This window comes from Schistocerca cancellata, chromosome 1, assembly GCF_023864275.1.
Source record: "Schistocerca cancellata isolate TAMUIC-IGC-003103 chromosome 1, iqSchCanc2.1, whole genome shotgun sequence".
In the NCBI taxonomy this organism is placed as follows: domain Eukaryota; kingdom Metazoa; phylum Arthropoda; class Insecta; order Orthoptera; family Acrididae; genus Schistocerca; species Schistocerca cancellata.
The window spans coordinates 1094731220-1094753493 of record NC_064626.1 but is presented as its reverse complement, the minus strand read 5'-3'; the positions used below and the strand labels follow the sequence as shown (position 1 = coordinate 1094753493).

The 22274-nt window shown below is 41.7% G+C and overlaps 1 protein-coding gene across 1 annotated transcript in view; it reads right to left on the bottom strand.

Annotated features, from left to right (window-relative positions):
* The window catches only part of LOC126091602 (epidermal retinol dehydrogenase 2-like), a 137948-nt gene that overhangs the window by 51778 nt on the left and 63896 nt on the right, over positions 1-22274 (bottom strand). The window contains exon 2 of the mRNA XM_049907075.1: positions 12160-12231. Within this exon, the coding sequence (XP_049763032.1) occupies positions 12160-12231 (72 nt within the window). The remainder of the gene's footprint in view (positions 1-12159; positions 12232-22274) is intronic.

Sequence of the window (22274 nt, the reverse complement as noted above, 5' to 3'; positions counted from 1 at the left end):
AATCAGAAGACTAATAAAAGAATCAGGTACCGATTAATCTCAGGTAGACGTATATATTAGCATAGGAAGCAACTTTCAATAAAATATTTAAATTTAATTCGACAAAAGTATGTCGAAACAAAAAGAAAATGAAAGTAGGAAGCAATGAGAATCTGTGGTGCTAACAGTTAAACGTCGATTTGCTCCTATAAAATATTAGACTTTATCTGAAAACTTGAGTGAGACTTTGAACGGTGCTGTCAATAAAAGAAATTCATATGAACGACCGCGAAACAATTTTAACTGCTTAACATGTTATTGGAGTTTTTCAGTGGTCTATGGAAGAGATAGCGAATGCTATCTTAGTTATCAGTGCAAGAAGTGTCATGTCCAGGAATCAAAACTTTATCTTCTCCTTGCCCTTTGGCTGACACTGTACTTTTGACACTGTACCTAGCAGCAAAACGTGTTTTTCAAAAACGTTGTGTTACGAGTAAGTTATTTGAGAAAAGGGCATAGAAATACTTTCATTTCTCCTTTCTCATAATAATACTGAGTGGTAAAGCAAAAATAACGCGTAATGAATACATCTACACAGTCATTGGCTGACTTAATGTTTTTGTATTTCGGACAGTTCAAGGGGAAAAGAAAGAAATTGGGGAGCACAAATGGTCTAGAAAGCTTTCGGTATGCTCAGTGTTTCAGGCTGACTTTCATATAGCATAAGGAACAAGAGGATCCTATAAGAGAAATTAGGCTGCGGTCGAAAGCGCTAAGGCGTAAGTTTCCGTTTAACCCACGTGAATGAAATACAGCTGTTGATGCAATTCGCTGGTAACGCGTCTACCGGATACCGCACGCACACCGTACGGTGACTGCTGGAGATCGAGACTCAATACGATCTACTGTGTACCCACGGTCGCTTCAGCTGGCGAGCCAAACCATCCGCTTATCTAACTGGGGATAGTGCCTTGTGATTCAGTACAATTCCTACAGAATGAAGAACCACAGGAAGTTGTTTATCACGTTAGCTTCACATTTTTATGCTTGCTTAAGCTTCCAATAATTTCCAGTGGCATAAATGCAACGTAACTTCATAAAATGTATTGCACAATTAAGTAGCAAGGAAAGGATGGTTGGCATTATAAAAGGTATTTCCTAACAACTACACGTTGATATTCAAACAACACTGTTTCATACTCCAGGTGGCTTTCTTTTTTTTTTGTAATACGTTAACTTACTTCAGGTCTGACATACTTAGTGGCTATCACTGCTACCGCCTTAATGCAACACACACACACACACACAAACACACACACACACACAAATACAGCGTACTAAATGCGAGGAAGTCCTGAATTCCGTGGACAATAGCCTCCTATTCTTCCCTAATGTAACCCTATACCATCATCATCATCATCATCATCATTTAAGACTGATTATGCCTTTCAGCGTTAAGTCTGGAGCATAGCCCCTATACCATACCAAGAAAACAGTGGAGAACTTGATTTTATGTTTTGATTAACGTCTCCACTGGACAAAAAATGTTGTTATGCTAAAGTCTTCCACTTGCCACTATACCGTTATCAAAGTTTCGAAAGATATTTCCACAAAATGTGAAACGTGAACTTACGCAATCACTCTATCTACCGAACCACATCTGTGGCGGTGTAGTGAGAACGCTAGACTGTTTAAACTAACCACGAATGCTTGTGTGCGTTACGTCTGCGACATCCGTCTATTTGACAGTGTCAGTGGTTCACGTACCCAGTTAGCTTGGTTGCGGCCACCGAAATACACAATCCGCCTATCTAACTGAGAATAGTGCCTCGTGATCCAGTACAATTCCTACAGAATGAAGAACCACAGGAAGTTGTTTATCACGTTAGCTTCACATTTCTATGCTTGCTTAAGCTTCTAAAGAATGTGCTATGTTTACTTCGTCGGTTTCTCATTGTCTCATGCATCCCACTACCTCGCATCAGTCTTTAAGCGCCTGTCATCACCATAATCGAAATACAACTAGTACTCTAGCTGTGGTTATCAAAAAAATTGACAGACTCATTCTCTGTTGTTGTGGTCCGCCTTTGAACTACGAAGCACCTGAAACGCTTCATTCCGTCACGCCCATAACGTTTTCCAAAAAATTAACAAAGTGTTTTCCCTCTGCCAAACAGTAAAAGAAATGCTTCCATTTAGGTTTCTTTGCATTTTCATTTTCTAATACATGATGCAACTTTCTTTTCCCCTGTGTTTTATCACATTCCTCTTCCTCTCCCTCTTCATCCGTTTCGTCATGACAGTTGCCACTGGTCCTCATAGTTTAGATCTGCCTTCCTGTAACCTGGTCACTAGTGTTGTACTTCTCATGAACGCTTTTAATAGTGTTTATGTTTTTCTCTTTCATCACTGTAGTAATTAATTTTTATAATGTTATATAGCACATTAATTTTTAACAATCTTGTAATGAATGCTATTTAGAATATGTAGAATGCCTGGTAAGATCGAGAGATTCTGATGGCCCTAATCTTACAGGTTAAACAAACAAACAAAAGAAATTATTAATATTTGTATGTGTCAACGGATAATATTGTCGTGGAAACAAATCTAAAAAAAGTTATAATCCCCAGTTTCCGAACGATGTCTCGTTGGCTTATCTGGTTAATACTGACGGTGGATACACCTCCCAAAATTCTTGATTGACAACAACCGGCCCAATTCCGTGTTTACTGGGATTTGGCCGAAAAGAACAAAATTATACTTGTCTGTTTCACAGTCATGAATGAAAAATGAAAGATTTAAAAATGAAATTTACTTTCGTTTCAGAAACACATGATCTCTCTAATTTTTTTTGTTTCTCCTCTGTGATTTCTAATTTCGACTTCCATACCTCACTCGTTCGTAGTCTGCTTGTGCCATTTCTTCTTTTGCTAGCTTCCTCTTGGTTGTGATCTCTGTTTATAAGGTGCGGCAATGATTAAACATCTAATCAACGATGAAGTCGCTGGAGACCCGACTGTAGACAAATGCGAAAGGCGTTGGGTTGAGTGTGGGGATTTCCAAAATTTTTAGCGACTTACGGGAAACAATAGGATATTTAATGCTGGGCGTTGAACGGTGATTAGAACCGCTCTCTTTGCTGATAACTTTTTTGTTCGACGAGTCACATTTATCGGGGGCACTTGAAAACTTTTCAGGCTGACGATGCTCTAATTACTTTAGTCTTTGTTACTTACATTATTACCCATGATAGCAATTTGGTTGCGTTCTAGAAATAGCTTAAGTTTTTCTGCCTTTTTTACCCGATTGTCCTCACTGGTTAGATTTGATGTGTGTGTGCTGTCAATCGGTATCGCCCCTAAAGCTTTTTAATTTACCGCATGCGTTTTTTATACGAGTTCAGATCATCTCCAATTTTCGGACGTTTTCTCCAGTGTGAACTGAAACATTGGTTGAGATAGGAGAAGTTGGGTTCAGCTCTATCCAGACATCGATTTTCAGGTTTCGTCTCTGAAATGTCACGACCGATTCGATTCTAGAGCCCCTTCCATTTAAGAAAGTGGTCCAGTTCTTACGATCTCGACGTTGACGAGACGTTAAATAAGCTTTCGTCAGAAGCTTGGCTTGACATAAGGTCCATCACTTATAAACAGTGCCGTTATTTTACAGACTGCGTTCGTTAGCTGGAACGGTGGCCTAAATTACACATTGTAGTTTGGCTTCCCTTTTGTGCTGTTATATTCCGACGGTGTAGCTCAGCAATATGAGGATTCTGGCTTTCCTGAATTTTTGTCTTTTACTTGCACTCTAAGTGATGAGTTTCTCTCGTCAGTGGTATGACTGAATTGCAATTAATTTTTAAACTCAGTGAAAGTCCATTTTCTACAAATAATATCTTACAGTTGTAACTTTTAGGTCTGTGTGAATGTGCACCCAGTTGGTAATTATACATTTACTTTGCATGAAGAAAGGTTTTTGAAGAGTTTTCCGGAATTAAAAGAAACTAAGAAGCCCCGAAAAAGATTTACAGAGGAATTATGGTGGGGAAACTAGAAATAACATATCAAATATTTGCGCAAGGTAAACATCTCTTAATTAGGAAATGTGAGAAAAAATCGTTTACGGGCCTTAGGTTTGGAAGCTATGTTCATCGAAACCTTTTTTTTTATGAGACTGAGTCTATCTCTGTTCTTATCGTGCCGTTGTGACCAGGTCGACTGGTTCATTTAATAAATGCTTATGTGTAACACGGTCGTATAGATCAACAAATTTTAATGTAGTAAAATGGATCACCTACAGCGGTCCTTACGACGTTATTTATTATATGGCTACCAGTTTTGGTGCTTCAGTGCACCATCTTGATGCCTTAACTGACGCTGAGGGTGTTAACTCCAACAGTATACACGATTCGTCAGTGACCAACATCTATGAACTGGTTTTCGCAGGCTACCTGTAACAAAGATGTTGTCTCTCCAACCATCAACTACCAACTGACTCACCACCAAAACTGGTAACCGTACAATGAATAATATCGTTAAGTACGGCTGTAGGTGTTTAGTTTTAATACATAAGAGAACTGCCGAAGTTCCTCACACCTCCAATCGGGAGAATGGACATACAACAATAAATTTAACCGATTTCTTTGCTTAAGGTTTAGCCTGAAAAAATACATGATTTATGCTGAAATCTAAAAGTCTTGTGAACTGTGTTAGGAAAACTGTTAGCTGTGTCACTCAGTGAGGCCACTGCGAGATGAAAGTAACTAATATGCAAAAGATAACTTGCATTTTCGTGAGGTATTTTTGCTGTATTGTTTCCTGGCCTCCTTAAAGCAGAGAATTCAATGACGTGATCGTAGTAATGGACAGTAATTATATGTTGGCGGCCAAAAACTGTTCTTTTGAGGGCGTTTCTGTGGCGTATATGCAACCCAGCGCGATTCAAAAAATGGTGCAAATGGCTCTGAGCAATATGGGACTTAACATCTATGGTCATCAGTCCCCTAGAACGTAGAACTACTTAAACCTAACTAACCTAAGGACAGCACACAACACCCAGCCATCACGAGGCAGAGAAAATCCCTGACCCCGCCGGGAATCGAACCCGGGAACCCGGGCGTGGGAAGCGAGAACGCTACCGCACGACCAAGAGATGCAGCGCGATTCCCTTGCGGTTATGCGTTAGCAACAACATGTAGGTTATAACGATATGTTTACGTAATGTGTATACATAAACATACAGTTATAAATGTCGCCGTTCGTAGTCGCTAATTATAACAATATGTTTACTTTTGTGCTGTATCATATAGCTATAATCAGCGGTGGAAATATATTTGCGAACGCCGACCGTGTGCGGCTGTTTCTTGTTGGATCGTCTGATCAGTCGGAAGTTGCATTGCAGAGGAGAGTAAATGCCTATTCAAAATATAATTATTTTTGGATAGCTCAACATGAATTTCCTAAGGAACCGTAGTTTATTATGCATTTACCAGCAGAATATGGCGCGGAGAAAATATTTCACCGCATACAACTTCCGTCCGATTTCGACGAAAGAATTCGTGACTGTGAACTCTCTATTTGGCAGAAACATAAAGAAAATTAAATAACTTCACGAAGGAGTGAGACATAGATTCTATATTAAATAAATAGTCCATACACCAGTTCCATTTAACTCTGAATTTATGGCAATTAATAGATGAACTTACACTGCAATAAAGGATTTAACATGGATGCCGTTTTGACTGGCACTTCTCTTCTCGTAATGAAGATAATTCCTTTGACGTTTTCACATACACGTCGCACAATAAATTTACTGCTATGCAGTACTGCACTTTTAGTATTGCTCTTTTGCTTTACACTAAAATAATATTATTTTTAACGATAATAATACGGCGGCAGGACATGCGCGTCCGACACAAGTTACAAGAGACAAGAGAAGAATGAGTAACTGTTCATCGAGAATATCTCGTACATCAAAAGAATGTGTAAAAGTATTCTTCTGTCCGTTTTTCGCGCCGCGGTTTTCAAACTCAGTAACTCACTGCATCTCTGACGGCGCTTCGACAATAAACAAGTTAGTCATAGGTCGTTCACCTTTTAAGTTCTCGCAACATTATTTGCTAACTGTAGCTGTTGCCGAGCGACTGCTCGATTAGTGAATGATTAAAAATGATAAGGCAATCACATAATGTTACAAGGTAAGGGATTAGTGAGGCTTCACGGTAAATTATGACAGCCAAAACAGTTGCCGGATAAAGACTTATTAAAATTCTTTTAAAATTCTTGACCACGGTTTCGGTATATCTAAATATATCTTCATCAGAAGTAAAATTCACTAAAATCACATCCTGCAATGGAGATTGATAAAACAATTATGCCAAAGGCGTCATCAGTAGTTAAAACATCATCTCCATTTATACAACATGATTGTGGACAGAGGGTCGATGAGAATACAGCTTGGCACCACTACTTCGCCTAGAGTACTGATGCTATGCTGTGTTCGCATCGACCCTCTGTCCATAATTATGTTGTATAAATGGAGATGATGTTTTAACTGGCCGGCCGCGGTGGTCTAGCGGTTCTAGGCGCTCAGTCCGGAGCCGCGCGACTGCTACAGTCGCAGGTTCGAATCCTGCCTCGGGCATGGATGTGTGTGATGTTCTTAGGTTAGTTAGGTTTAAGTAGTTCTAAGTTCTAGGGGACTGATGACCATAGATGTTAAGTCCCATAGTGCTCAGAGCCATTTTTTGATGTTTTAACTACTGACGACGCCTTTGGCACAATTGTTTTATGAATCTCCATTGCAGGATGTGATTTTAGTGTATTTTACTTCTGATGAAGATATACTTAGATATACCGAAACCGTGGTCAAGACTTTTAATAAATCTTTATCCTGCAACTGTTTTGGCTGTCATGATTTACCGTGAAGAATTTCAACAGTTGCTGTTTCAGCCACGTTTAATATCTTGATTAGTGAGGCCTTGGAACGGGAACTTTCCGACCGCCCCCATACATGTGTTGCCAGTACAGAGCGACTGACTAGTGAACCTAGATCCCCGCCTTTTGCTGAATTTTTTTTTTTTTTAAGTCATCATTCTTCTGACTGGTTTGATGCGGCCCACTCCGAATTCCTCTCCTGTGTCAACCTCTTCATCTAAGAGCAGCACTTGCTACTTTCGCCCTCAATTATTTGCTGGATGTATTCCAATCTCTGTTTCGCTTTGCAGCTTTTAACCTCTACAGTTCCCTCTAGTACCATGGAAGTTATTCCCTGATGTCTTAAAAGACGTCCTACCATCCTGTCCCTTTTTCTTGTCGGTATTTTCCATACATTCCTTTCCTTACAGATTCTCCGAAGCACCTCCTCATTTCTTACCTTATCGGTTCCCTTAATTTTCGACATTCGTCTGTACCACCACATCTCAAATGCTTCGATTCTCTCCTTTTCCGGTTTTCCCACTGTCCACGTTTCACTACCATACAATGATGCGCTCCAGACGTACATTCTCAGATATTTATTCCTCAAAATTAAGGCCTACGTTTGATACTACAGTAGAACCTCTCTAATCCGTCACCTTCGGGACCGGGACTATGGTCGGAACGAGAAAAAGGTCGGATTATCCGAAAAATCTAATATTTATCGCAAAAAATGTAAAAAGACATTTAGTACAAAAATTAAACGATTTAAGAACTAAAAGATGTCTACAGTAATATAAAAGAGATGTTTTTTACACAGTGTTAAACAGTATATTAACTAAAAAACGTCTACACACTATAATATGTATTGGTTTTAAAAGGAAAAACGACAAACAAATTACAGTACTGTACTGTACATAATAACGTATAAACGATATATACTGTAAACTAAAAATTGTTTATAGCACTGTATATAAAAAAGTAATTTTTTACAAAGAAATAAACTACTGTATGTATAAACTAAGGAATGATTATACTGTATGCATTGTTTTTACAGTACAAACGAAAACAAATTACTTGAAAAAAAAGTCGGGGATACATTTTTGACGAGTTTTCCAAGGATCAATCCAGCCTTCAGTGGCAGCAAATTTACTTTCGGCTTCCAGTTTTTTGTGCAAAACTACAGCTTTTTCTTTGAGAATTGGCCTGGATATTGGAGTTCTTTTCCTTCTTTCTTGACAAAACCACATCCACAATGCGTTATCAAGCAGTTCAAGGTTAGGCTTTTTTAATGTTTTGCGATTCTTCAGAGTGTTTTCACCATAAATCGTAACTGTATAGGAGTCAATGTCATTCCGATTCTTCCTCCAATCCTTCATTGTCGTAACACCTACATTCCGTTTCTCTGCAATTTTTTGGAGCGAATCTCCTTCGTCCAGTCTTTGTAGCACTGCTAATTTTTCATTTAGTGAAAGAGGTACGTGTTTACGTTCGAATCCAGACATGTTCAAAAACAGACAACTGTACACACAGTGAATCTACAGTAATAAGTACGGTAGAGGAGACGAAATAAAGCAAACAACGAAGTTTTTTAATCCCAACAAAGGATAAAACTGCACAATAACGTACAGTATAACAATATGCACAGCGATAGACACTGCAACAATGGCCCGCCAGGCGTCCAGTCAGTGACAAGTTGGCACAGGCTCGCGAGCCTCAGCATAGTCGGACTAACCGGAGTGACGGACCATCCAATGTCGGATTAGAGGGGTTCTACTGTAGTAGACTTCTCTTGGCCAGGACTGCCATTTTTGACAGTGCCAGTCTACTTTTGATGTCATCCTTGCTCCGTCCGTCATTGATTATTTTGCTGTCTAGATAGCAGAATGCCTTAACTTCATCTGCGTCTGATCACCAGTCCTGATGTCAAATTTCTCGCTGTTCTCATTTCTGCTACTACTTTCGTCTTTCTTCTATTTACTCTCAATCCATATTCTGTGTCCATTACACTGTTCATTCCATTCAACAGATCTTGTAATTCTTCTTCACTTTCACTGAAAATAGCAATGACATCAGCGAATTTTATCACTGATGTCAATTCACCTTGAAGTTTGTTCCCGCTCTTTAATCTTTCTTTTATTTCTGTCGTTGCTTCTTCGGTGCATAGACTGGACAGTAGAGCCGAAAGTCTACATCCTTGTCGCACACCCTTTTTAATCCGACCACTTCGTTCTTTGTCTTCTACTCTTATAGTTCCCTCTTGGCTCTTGTACATGTTGTACACTACCCGTCTCTCCCTAAAACTTAACCCTATTTTCCTCAGAATTTCGAACATCTTGCGCCATTTTACATTGCCGAACGCTTCTTCCACGTCGACAAATCCTATAAACCTATCTAGATTTTTCTTTAGTGTTGCTTCTAGTATCAACCGCAGCGTGAGAATTGCCTCTCTTGTGCCTTTACCTTTTCTAAAGCCGAACTGACCGTCATCTAACTTATCCTCAATTCTCTTTTCCATTGTCTGTGTATTATTCTTATCAGCAACTTGGATGCATGAGCTGTTAAGCTGATTGTGCGATAATTGTCGCACTTGTCAGCTCCAGCATTCTTTGGAATTGTGTGGATGATATTTTTCCGAAAGTCAGGTGACATGTCGCCAGACTCATACATTCTACACACCAACGTGAATAGTTAGTTTTTGCCACTACCCCCAATGATTTCATAAAATCTGATAGGGTGTTAAATATCCGTTCTGTCTTATTTGACCTTAAATCTTCCAGAACTCTTTTAAATTCTGTTTCTAATATTGGATCCCCTATCTTTTCTACATCGACTCCTCTTTCTTGTTTATCACATCAGACAAGTCTTCCTCATCATAGAGACCTTCAATGTACTCTTTCCACCCATCCGCTCTCTCCTGTGAGTTTAACAGTGGAACTCTAGTTGCTCCTTGAATGTTACCAAACATTGTTTTTAATTTCACCGAAGGTCGTTTTGACTTTTCTGTATACTGAGTCAGTCCTTACGAACAAACTTTTGTTTGATCCCACTTCTTTGGCCATTGATTCTTCCTGACTAGTCTCTAAAACTTCAGCCTACTCTGCATCACTACTACATTATGATCTGAATCGATACCTGCTCCTGGGTACGCCAGTCAATCCAGTATCTGCTTTCAGACTCTCCACCTGACCATGATGTAATCTAACTGAAATCTTCCCGCATTTCCTGGCGTTTTCCAAGTATACTTCCTTCTCTTGTGCTTCTTGAACAGAGTATTGGCTGTCACTAGCTGAAATTTATTGTAGAACTTAATCAGTCTTTCTCCTGTCTGATTCCTAGTACCAACCTCAAGCCCATATTCTCCCTTAAGCCTTTCTTCTGCTCCTTCGCCGCGCGGGGTGGCCACGCGGTCAGGGGCGTCTCGTCACAGTTAGGGCGACTGCCCCCGTCGGAGGTTCGAGTCCTCCATCGGGCATGGGTGTGTGTGTTGTTCTTAGTGTACGTTAGTTTAAGTTAGATTAAATAGTGAGTAAGCTTAGGGGCCGATGATCTCAGCAGTTTGGTCTCGTAAGACCTTACCACAAATTTCAAAATTTTCTGCTCCTTCCCCTACAACCTCATTCCAATCCCCCATGACAATTACATTTTCATCTCCCCTTACGTGCTGAATTACGGTTCGATATCCGCATACAATTTTTCTGTCTCTTCATCTTCGGCTTGCGGCGTCAACATGTATACCCGAACTATCGTTGTCGGTGTTGGTCTGCTGTTCATTCTGGTAAGAACAACCCTAACACCGCACTCTTCACAGTGTCTCACTCTGTGCCCTACCCCACTATTCATAACGAATCCTTCTCCCGTTATACCATTTTCTGCTGCTGCTGATAGTACTCTATACTCGTCTGACCAGAAATCCTTATCTCCTTTGCACTTCACTTCACCGACACCCCACTATATCCAGACTGAACCTTAGCATTTCCCTTTTCGGATTTTCTAACTTCCCTGCCACGTTCAAACTTCTGACATTTCACGTCCTGACTCGTAGAAAGTTACCGTTTCGTTGATTATTCAATTTTTTTCTAGTGGTCACCTCTCCCTTGGCAGACCCCTCCCAGAGATCCGAGTGGGGTACTAGTCCGGAACTTTTTTACCATTGGAGAGATCATCATGGTACTTTTTCAAATAAAGGCCACATGTCCTGCGGACATGTCCTTTGAAGCTTCCGAGTTCGATCCCCGGGACGGAATCGCCTTACTCATAACATTATCGTTCTCCTACCCAAACGAGCTCGTGGAGACTATCTTGCAAACAATTATAACAGGTCAAACCACTGTATGCTGTGCTATTTGTTTTTTTTTTTTTTTTTGTAGTAAGAAATCATCGGCTATAAAGCTGCATCACCATCTATAAGCTGAGCCCAAGCGTTTACAGTACAATTTCTGCTGCATGGCGAAGTACAGAGGTAGGAAGGCAGCTGGTGTCAGATTCAAGTCGTGACTCGCTCCTGTCCCAGTGCCAAGCAGCTTATGCGAAGCGAAGTGTCCTCCGGCATGAGTAACACATGTAATTTGTTGTAGTAACACAAGCAACGTATTGCATGCAGAGAATTAACTTATGGCCCCTGCAGATATAAGGAAGAGGGCCGGGTAAAATTTCTTTTTATTTATTTTTTAAATCTCATTTTGTTCGTTGCAATTGTTCGTGGCGAACGTCCCCTGTCGCCCGTTGAAGTTCATTACTGATCCATTCACTCACTTTTTTTTATTACACAGGGCAGCTAACCATATGACCGAGCCGGCCGCTGTGGCCGGAAGTTCTAGGCGCTTCAGTCTGGAACCGCGCGACTGCTACGGTCGCAGGTTCGAATCCTGCCTCGGGCATGGATGTGTGTGCTGTCCTTAGGTTGGTTAGGTTTAAGTAGTTCTAAGTTCTAGGGGTTTGATGACCTCAGATGTTAAGTCCCATAGTGCTCAGAGCCATTAGAACCATTTTTTGAACCTCTGACCGAATACGCTAAGGTACAGTGCCGGCGTATCTGAGGTCATCAGTCCCCTAGACTTAGAACTACTTAAGCCTAACTAACCTAAGGACATCACACATACCCATGCCCGAGGCAGAATTCGAACCTGCGACCGTAGCAGCAGCGCGGGTCCGGACTGAAGCGGGTAGAACCGCTCGGCCACTACGGACGGCGAGAGCCGAGTAGACATTTTCCTGCTTCGGACAATCGCTAGATTGACTTATGCTGGAGAAACTGATATCTTACCTGTTTATCTTGAAATGATGCTTTATATTGTTATCCTTTTCTGTTACGGAAATATCCGGCGATTTTATCGACCTGCAACGAAAGAGAGAACTTACGTCAGTTAATATGCACATACAAAGCTGCAAAATAAAATAAAAAAGTCTATGTGGTAGTTCAAGACAATTTATCTTTTCGGAAATACAGCCAGTAAACGTCAGAATATACACATAAGGAAAATATGTTTTCTGTGAGATGATAATCTTCATGACAAACATGCAGTAGAACAATACTATGAGAGATACAGGGACAGGCAAGAGCAATTTCACATCTTCTTTGCAGATCAATGTTTACATCGAACTTTCCAAATTGAAATACCAGGGTTTACTTAAATATCTAGACAACATTTCGCGGCTAATTCATTATGAAATATACAGCGTTTTCAGTTGTGCGTAGAGAAAGCAGAATATAGACCCAGTACCTGTATCAGTGAGGGTCAGAGGAATGTAATGTTTTTCCTGAATGTGGCTATATCATATCCGTATCGGTGAAAAGAAAATAAGTTACGTCGAACTTCCTCCTAGACGCAGCCGACTGCTGTTGACAATACGGCTACATTCATGCCACCACAGCAACATGAGAAGAATATTTCCCTGCGGGTAAAATACACGCAAGCATTCAAAATTTGTCGAAACTTGTATATATTACACACTTTTTTCGGCCACTGCTGCGGTGGGATCTTCTGCATACTATTTGCACGAACTTTTAACCTTTAACTTTCATCACTTGACGAAAGGTATGTTCCTAAAGACTGGAAAGTAGCACAGGTTACACCAATATTCAAGAATTGAAATAGGAGTAACCTATTGAATTACAGACCCATATCACTAACCTCAATTTGCAGTAGGATTTTGGAGCATATACTGTACTCGAACATTATGAATCACCGTGAAGAAAATGACTAATTGATACGTAACCGGCCCGCATCTCGTGGTCGTGCGGTAGCGTTCTCGCTTCCCACGCCCGGGTTCCCGGGTTCGATTCCCGGCGGGGTCAGGGATTTTCTCTGCCTCGTGACGGCTGGGTGTTGTGTGCTATCCTTAGGTTAGTTAGGTTTAAGTAGTTCTAAGTTCTAGGGGACTGATGACCATAGCTGTTAAGTCCCATAGTGTTCAGAGCCATTTTGATACGTAACCAACACGGATTCAGAAAATATCGATCTTGTGCAACACCCATGAAGTAATGAGTGCTGTCGACAAGGGATTTCAGATCGATTCCATATTCCTAGATTTCCAGAAGGCTTTTGATACCGTTCCTCACAAGCGATTATTAATCAAATTGCGTGCATATGGAGTATCGTCTCAGTTGCGTGACTGGATTCGTGATTTCCTCTCAGAGAGGTCACAGTTCGTAGTGATAGACGGTAAATCATCGAGCAGAACAGAAGCGATATCTGGCGTTCCGCAAGGTAGTGCCATAGGCCCTCTGTTGTTCCTGATTTATATAAATAATCTAGGTGATAATCTGAGCAGCCCCCTTCGATTGTTTGCAGATGACGCTCTAATTTACCGTCTAGTAAAATCATCAGACGATCAGTTCCAATTACTAAATGATCTAGAGAGAATTTCTGTATGGTGCGAAAAGTGGAAATTAGCACTAAACAAAGAAAAGTGCGAGGTCATGCACATGGGTGCTAAAAGAAATCCGATAAATTTTGGGTATACGATAAATCGCACAAATCTAAGGGCTGTCAATTCGACTAAATACCTAGGTATTACAATTACGAGCAACTTAAATTGGAAAGACCACATAGATAATATTGTGGGGAAGGCGAAACAAAGACTGCACTTTGTTGGCAGAACACTTAGAAGATGCGATAAACCCACTAAAGAGACAGCCTACATTACACTTGTCCGTCCTCTGATGGAATATTGCTGCGCGGTATGGGATCCTTACCAGGTAGGATTGACGGAGAACATCTAAAAAGTGCAAACAAGGGCAGCTCGTTTCGTGTTATAGCGCAATAGGGGTGAGAGTGTCACTCATATGATACGCGAGCTGGGGTGGCAGTCACTGAATAAGGCGGTTTTCTTTGCGGCAAGATCTGTTTACGAAATTTCAAGCACCAACTTTCTCTTCCGAATGCGTAAATATTTTGTTGACACCCATCAAAGTAGGGAGAAATGATCATCATAATAAAATAAGAGAAATCAGAGCTTTAACGGAAAGATTTAGGGGTTCCTTTTTCCCAAGTGCCATTCGAGAGTGGAATGGTAGAGAAGTATGAAAATGGTTCGATGAACCCTCTGCCAGGTACTTCAGTGTGAATTGCAGAGTAACTATGTAGATGTAGAATAGCATACAGCGTGACGCTAAAAAAATGGTTCAAATGGCTCTGAGCGCTATGGGACTTAACATCTGAGGTCATCAGTCCCCTAGAACTTAGAACTACTTAAACCTAACTAACCTAAGGACACCACACACATCCATGCCCGAGGTAGGATTCGAAACTGCGACCGTAGCGGTCGCGCGGTTCCAGACTGAAGCGCCTAGAACCGCTCGGCCACATCGGCCGGCCAGTGACGCTAACAAACATCGTTCTAGTATAGAGTCAGGATAAATAATTGGAGTCTGTGACATCAGTAAGGTATTTGCTGTAACAGTTGAACTATAAACTGAAGGAACTTTGACATTATAGAATGGAAGGTGAGTTGTTCATGTGTACCCTACTTGAGTAGATGAGAGAATCTGAAATTTTACGGAGTGGTATGAAGCGGAGTAACATAGGCTTCTTAAAGCAGCAGCAAAGTCTTCATTACAGCTGTCTCTGCACTCCGCTAGTTTGACAGTTACTGCTTGCACCACCGAGTCCTCACATCGTTAATGACTGTTGCAATGGGATCCAGAAGAATGGAAATTACTTCACCTATAAGCCTGTAACAAAACTGTATATCCATGTACACATCGTCTCCTCGACCCAGAGTGAATACCAAATTAGGGCAGCAAACGCAGCTGCTAGAGCCCTGGACAGAGTTGCCTCTGCGCTGTCTGGAAGCAGTCGAAGGTCTTGGCAGGTGTTTACAACACAGCTTGTTTATTCAGAGTGGAATTAGCCGCTCCCCTGCTTGCCAGGCGTGGACTTAACGGGTCCGTTGCGTCGCCAGAGATGATCCCGCCAGATAGAGATGCTTTGGAACCAAGGACGGACCGCCATATGTCATCAGGAACTTCCTCGGGTGTCGTATGAACTAAAGAGAGTATACCTGAGTGACTTGCTTCACAAAACCGTGTGCGCGTGCGCGACCACGTTCCTAGTATTGTCAAGCAGCACGTCAGATTCGTTGTTCAAGCTCTGTAATATTTTTATGCCTGCCTCTTTGGTTTTTACGCCACGCCTAGATATATTGGATAAAAGTAATTATTCAAAAGTAAGGCAACATAGGATTAAACGTTTCGTCATCGACGAGGTCATTAGCGACAGACCACAAGCTCAGTTCCAGTACAAATGGGATAGGACATCGGTCGCATCCTCACGGAAGGAACCATCCTGGCTTCAGATTGATAGAGGCTACCACGCAAAATCTAAACTATTTGGCCACAGTGGACTTCAAAGCCATCCCTGATGAATTCAAATTCAATGGCTGAAGCAGCGCCCGATCTCGCTTAGAAGAGGAGGGTCTGACACGTGGATCACCTATTCTGATCAAATTTTTGAAGGACGTTCTATATTCAAAATATAGACGCTGCCCAGTTTTTGCAAAAAACCGAGGTCGAAGCTGATGACGGAAAATCGTAATTTCAATGTTATGCATCGAAAGATTGCTTTTAGATGAATTTCATTATCAACATAATGCGGGTTCCAAATTTACTAATGTTCAGTTTATTAACATTTTGGTGTTTTCGTGCTGTACCTTGGGTAACCGTCATTTTACAAGTCTAGCAGAGGGACGTCGGCGGTCGAGTGACCTGGGCATTAAATACCACTCTGCTGGTCCGTCTTCGATTCTTGGTCGTCACTTTTGTTCATTCGATGTTTTTTCGATCTGCAGGTAATATTCTGATAACCGGAATATTTTTCTTTGCCTTTTTTTGAAATACAATATCGTGAGATGTGATTATTCACGAAAGAGGTATATATTATTGTGTACTGACGTTTTCAGCGTTATACATGACGCGCTACATAGGACTTTCGTGGATGATGACGCTCGTCTGATCTGCACCGTGAAAGTGAAAACACCGAAATGTGGCTTTCTGTCAATCGTGTGACGTTTACTTTTTCGGACAGATAAAAGACTTCATCGCATGACCTCAGACTTATGCTCCATCACAGCAGAGCACAGAATTACATGAGAGAACGCATGTTATCAAAGTTCATGCGTTGGTCCATAACCAGTTGTCCACGCGTGTCTTTCGAGACACTGCGTACGCGCCGAAAATGATATCTAATAGATCTGTTTTTAGAAATGTGAATCAGATATGTTTTCCACGAACGATGAACCGGAAAACATGTGAATGAGGCAAGATGTCGTTCGTGTGTTGCGCATGGTGCGATAAAAATTTAGTTTCGCCTGTTTCTATGATAATTTTCACCCCGCTGATTGTTAGAACGCTCACGAATAGATGATCCGATAGGATTACGCAGTAATGTACTTTATGTGTATTTTTGTACTACGTATCACGAAGAAAATAACTGGCAATACATTGTAATATATACTTATTCAATTATTAATCACGCCTCCCTGCGTTTTATTTCAAAAAAGGCAAACGGAAGTGTTTCGATCATCAGAATATTATCAATTAGACCGCAAAAAATATCGAACGAAAAATGCCACGCCCAAGAATCGAACACAGACCATCAGTCCGCTGGTCTAATGCCTTGACCGCTCTGCCACGAAAATCGCTCTGCTAGACGCTATGAATGGCGGGTATCCAGAATACAACGCGAAGAAACGAAAACGTTAATAAAAAATGGTTCAAATGGCTCTGAGCACTATGGGACTTAACATCTATGGTCATCAGTCCCCTAGAACTTATAACTACTTAAACCTAACTAACCTAAGGACATTACACAACACCCAGTCATCACGAGGCAGAGAAAAGAAAACGTTAATAACGCGAACATTATTAGCTTTGGACCCCACATTATATTGATCAAAGGTGATTTTTTTTATAGATCTTTCGATGTATAATACTGAAAATACGATTTTCCGTTATAAACTCTGACCCATATCTTTTTTTTTCAAAAATTAAGGGAGTGTCTAATAAAAAGCCAAAATGCGTGTCTGTTTTCGAATAGGACGTCCTTGCAAAGCGTGATCGGAATCTATGACCCACGTGTCAGACCCTCCCCCCCCCCTCTCCCCTGCGTTGTCGGTAATCATATGTAACCGTTTATTCGGATAATAATAAATTAAGAAAAAATTTCCTCTGATTAAAAGGGGAAAGTATTTCGTTTTGCTATTATTTAACTTCCTCGCCGCCCTCAGACTATTCTTAAAACTTTGAAGTCCCAAACAGATATAACGTTAATTATATATGTGTAAGATCAAATCACAGAAAGAATCGCAAAATTACGACTTTTGTACACCCAATTTTATTGCTAATTTCTTACATCTTATAGAGATGGTTACAAATTTGTCTAGCATGACACAAATGTTAAATTTAAATGACCAGGAATTTGAACTTGGAGAAACAGACTTTATTTTACAAATAATTCTGTCCCCTAACAACTATTCCGTGATTGGTCATCTATTTCATTCGGGCCTGGTGGTCTGTCGGGTGCCTCTAAATCTAAAGGTAGCAGGATCGAATGACGGTCTATCTTTAACCTAGCTTTCACTTCTCAATGAGTGACGATTCGCCACGAATGACACTCGGTTCGGATCCCACGTTAAACTTTCTTTCCCTCGTAGAATTACTGGGCTAGGTTAGGGACACGCAAGTCACCTAAGTAACATCCAAGTGGAAGACTTGCACCAGGCCACTGCGCCGCACGAAATCATCACAATTTTTTTTGGATCTTCAGTGTTTCCTTTCCTTTTTAAGCATACGTAATAGCAATTCGTAAGGACTGGAAAAGAAGGAAATTTCTTAGTTGCCGAATAGTGGAGTTAGGTTTGTGGGAAAGCAGGTTGCTATAAACAATGCAACAAAAAAACGGAACACAAATTTTGACTAACTGCTACTTGACGCTATCCGCTACACAATTCTGCCGTCTGAAAGAGAACACAGTTATGAACACGCTTGTACTTAACATCGTGATACCAAAACAAAAGCATGCCTTCTTGTCCTATTTGTAAAATGTCCGTTAACTCGATGTCGAGGTCATTACAGACTGGTTTCAATAATCTGCTTTCAGCTAGCGCTATTTGCATTAGAAAGTGAAACGACAATCAAGTTCCTGTTATTCCACGTAGCACAGAACTGTAACCGAGCACATCGAGATAACCACGGTGCTTCCCATGGACAGAAATGATATTTAAGAGAGAATTTTCTGCATGTTCTCCGTCAGAGCGAGTGGAAGTTAGGACTGCCTCTAGTCTATAAGCTTTTCTATGAGCTTAAGCTCTTGCTGTTAAAGAGTTTGACGACAGCTCACAGAATATGCATTTAAATCGCTTGTGAAAATCAGTATTCTGTAGCTACACTTATTGTACATAATTGTTTTAGTCACGCACAAACAATCTGGGAACGGTAGGCACAGCAGTGCGCGGAATGAGTGAGTATGACATAATTCTTGAACTACATAGAAATTAACTTTTTTACTGTTCGGGGACGTACAAGCTCCAAACATTTTTGTGCCCGACGAGTAAGCACTTTATCTCGCATTTTACCTGTTCAGTGTTTTCCATACTGATTCAGCGGAGCGGGCGTCATTGACCCCCGTCATGTCTTCCATTTCGCTTCTTGGTTTTAAGTGGTCGCAAAAGTCTTAAGGATTGCATCACTCAACAACGATCGCCTATTGGCCGCAATTCTTCTCGTAGAAATTTGTACCATCTGTACTGGTAAATACATAGAATGGTAACAAAGGTGGCGGCTAGTAGACGGATGTCTACGGGTTACTAACTGAGACTCAGGTTCTGATTTTCTGACTGAGGGCGGTCGTAATTATCTTCGAAAATTTAAATTGTAATTAGGTTTCAGAAATCCACCGAGATTCTCAAATCATCTGATGGAGCCGTTTATATGAACTACAACATGCAGCGTCATACAGAAATCTCGAAAGTATTCCGCCTGTATTGTAACTCTCTGAACCTTTCTACCATATCACTGTTACGTACTTTCGCGATGTTATCGATAAAATTCCCGTACATGTTAGCATCTGATAACGGGTTTTCTGAGTGTTGGGAGCTTGATAATGAACAAAGAAGTTTTTCACGTAAACATGTGACTTGTCCTTCAAGAATCACGTTCAATTTATGACTTTCGTTCACGTGGGAGCTTATTCCCGAGAGTGAGAAAGCTCCTTGTGTTGTTTATTATTTGTAATTCAGAGCATCATCTGCTTGATGTCACTTACCCTTACGTACAGTCTCTACACAGAAGCTACAATAATGTCGTTGATGCTCACAAGTGAAATGATGCCACTGCATAGCCATGAGTATCCGTGTGTGGATGTATCAGCATGTTAAGTAAGAACCAGTCTTTAACATCTGGTCCTCTTTAAGAGGTAACTGTGATTGCTTACAATTTGCATTATTCGTCTCATCCAGAGTGTAATGTTTATTTTATATCTCCGTCCGTATACTTTACAGATTACAAATTATACCGTCTCTCTCACCACAAGGATATCACGTTGAGTTACGTGCATAATGAAGACTGTTACACACTGGGCTTTCAGGAGAACGCTTGGTTCAAAAGCTGGGTGTGTAACAGTCTTTTCGTTCTGCCTGCCTGACACACTAAGTGCTATCTTTACGGTGAACAGCAATCTGTCTTGGTCCTAATTGTTGATATTCAAATCTGGACTTCCCATTGTTTAAATTCTGAGGTCTGTGATTCGGCCTCAAGTCATTCCTGAAATTTTGTGGACAATCGCTTCTTCCTCCTCTGAAATGTTTCAAATGGCTCTGAGCACTATGGGACTTAACTTCTGAGGTCATCAGTCTCCTAGAACTTAGAACTACTTAAACCTAACTAACCTAAGGACATCACACACATCCATGCCCGAGGCAGGATTCGAACCTGCGATCGTAGCGGTCGCGTGGTTCCAGACTGTATCGCCTAGAACCGCTCGGCCACACCGGCCGGCCCTCCTCTGAAAATGAGATTTTTAAGTGAAAAATGCCAAGATGCACTTTGGCTCGGGGACTACGTTAAACGGCTGGGTCTAGTATAAATTAGCTGGGGTTGGAAGGAAGGCAACAGCATACCACCTGCAACGCGACCTACTAAAGTCCTGTGTTATTTAAAACTAACATTCGTGTTGAGAAAAACTTTATTTTAAATTCTTAGTGTTTAGAAGCCTTCAATTTTGTTTCGTTTAGCGCTTCTATACTTTATTTCTAAAATTAATTCTCCAAGAGGGAAGGCACAGTTTAAATGCGATGTGGTGACTGTTCACCGTCAGGACGAGACCGGGAGCCTTGACACTGCTGGACTCCAGGGACTGTATCAGAGCAATTACGGCAGTGGGTAAACCCCCGCTGGCGTGTGCCGTCGCGGCTGGGGAGCGCCGTGTCATTTCGCGGCGTTTTCACTCTCGGCTCGCGCCGCCGCCGCCGCCGCCGCCGCCGCTGCCGCCACTTGGCCAAGTAGGCAGTTGCCATGGCGGTCACACGCCTCGCCTGCTGGCACTCGCCGTCCTTTCTCCCGCAGACGCCTCGCCGCACAGATACCAGCCAGCTGTTCCAGCCGCGTGACTAACCTCCTGTTACCTGGCAGCTTCTGCGTTCCGCGTCACATGGACGAGTCGTGGACTCTGATGAAAGGGGTAAAGGGTCTATAGCAGTCGTCCCAAACCTAAGGCGATTACTCCTCTGGGCGGTGGGGTGTGTATGGCGGTGATACACATGTCTTATCATCCTGTGCCTTATGCTTGTCAGAGATTCCCGTATCTCCCTTCCTTCGCCGATTCTGCGGGGAACCTCTATGGATCATGTTATACTTTCTTTCTTTCACTGGTGCCATATCCCGCGCTGACGCAGGGTCGGCATTGTTAGGAACGGGTTTGGCAAGGTTAGTGGAAAAGGGTGGTCAGATGTCCTTCCTGCCGCCACCCCCTACCCCGTACACCCCAGGACGGAATTAGTGTACCCCTGCGGTCTGCGACTAGTGTAATTCATGGAATAGTGCGAACGTGTTCAGATGTCTGCGAGTCGTGTAACTGAGGCGGAACGTGGGGACCAGCCCGGTATTCACCTAGCGGGATGCGGAAAACCGCCTAAAAACCACATCCAGGATGGCCGGCACACCGACCGACGTCGGTAATCCGCCGGGCGGATTCGATCCGGGGCCGGTGCGCCTACCCGAGTCCAGGAAGCAGCGCATTAGCGTTCTCGGCTAACCTGGCGGGTCATGAATCATGTTATACTGTCTATTCTTTTTTTCCGCTTACTATATTCAGATTGAGCTTTGCATTTCCCTTTTCAGATTTTCTAGCTTTCCTACTACGTTCATTAACTTCTGACATTCCATGCCCCGTCTCTTAGACTGTTATCCCGTCGTTGGTCATTCCATTTCTTCTCATGGTCACCTGCCCCTTGGAAGTCTCCTTCCCGAAATCCGAATGGAAGACTAATCAGGAATCTTCTGCCAATGGAGAGATCGTCAACACACTTTGTCCCAATTACAGTCCACATGATCTATAGATTCGTCTTATGTGTCTTCAGTGCAATAGTTTCCATTGCATTCTGCATCCTCATGTCGTTATCAATGCCGATGTTTCTGCTCAGTAATAATGCTATATAATAATAATAATTACCATCACCACCCCACTACCACCACAACCATGAAGTTTGTTTGGACTTCTGTCGCTGAGGTTCCTCTTCCTTCCCTCTGTCCACATGATCTCTTCCTGGAATCCCTTAAATTTGTAAACCTTTCAAAAATGGCTCTGAGCACTATGGGACTTAACTGCTGAGGTCATCAGTCCCCTAGAACTACTTAAACCTAACTAACCTAAGGACATCACACAC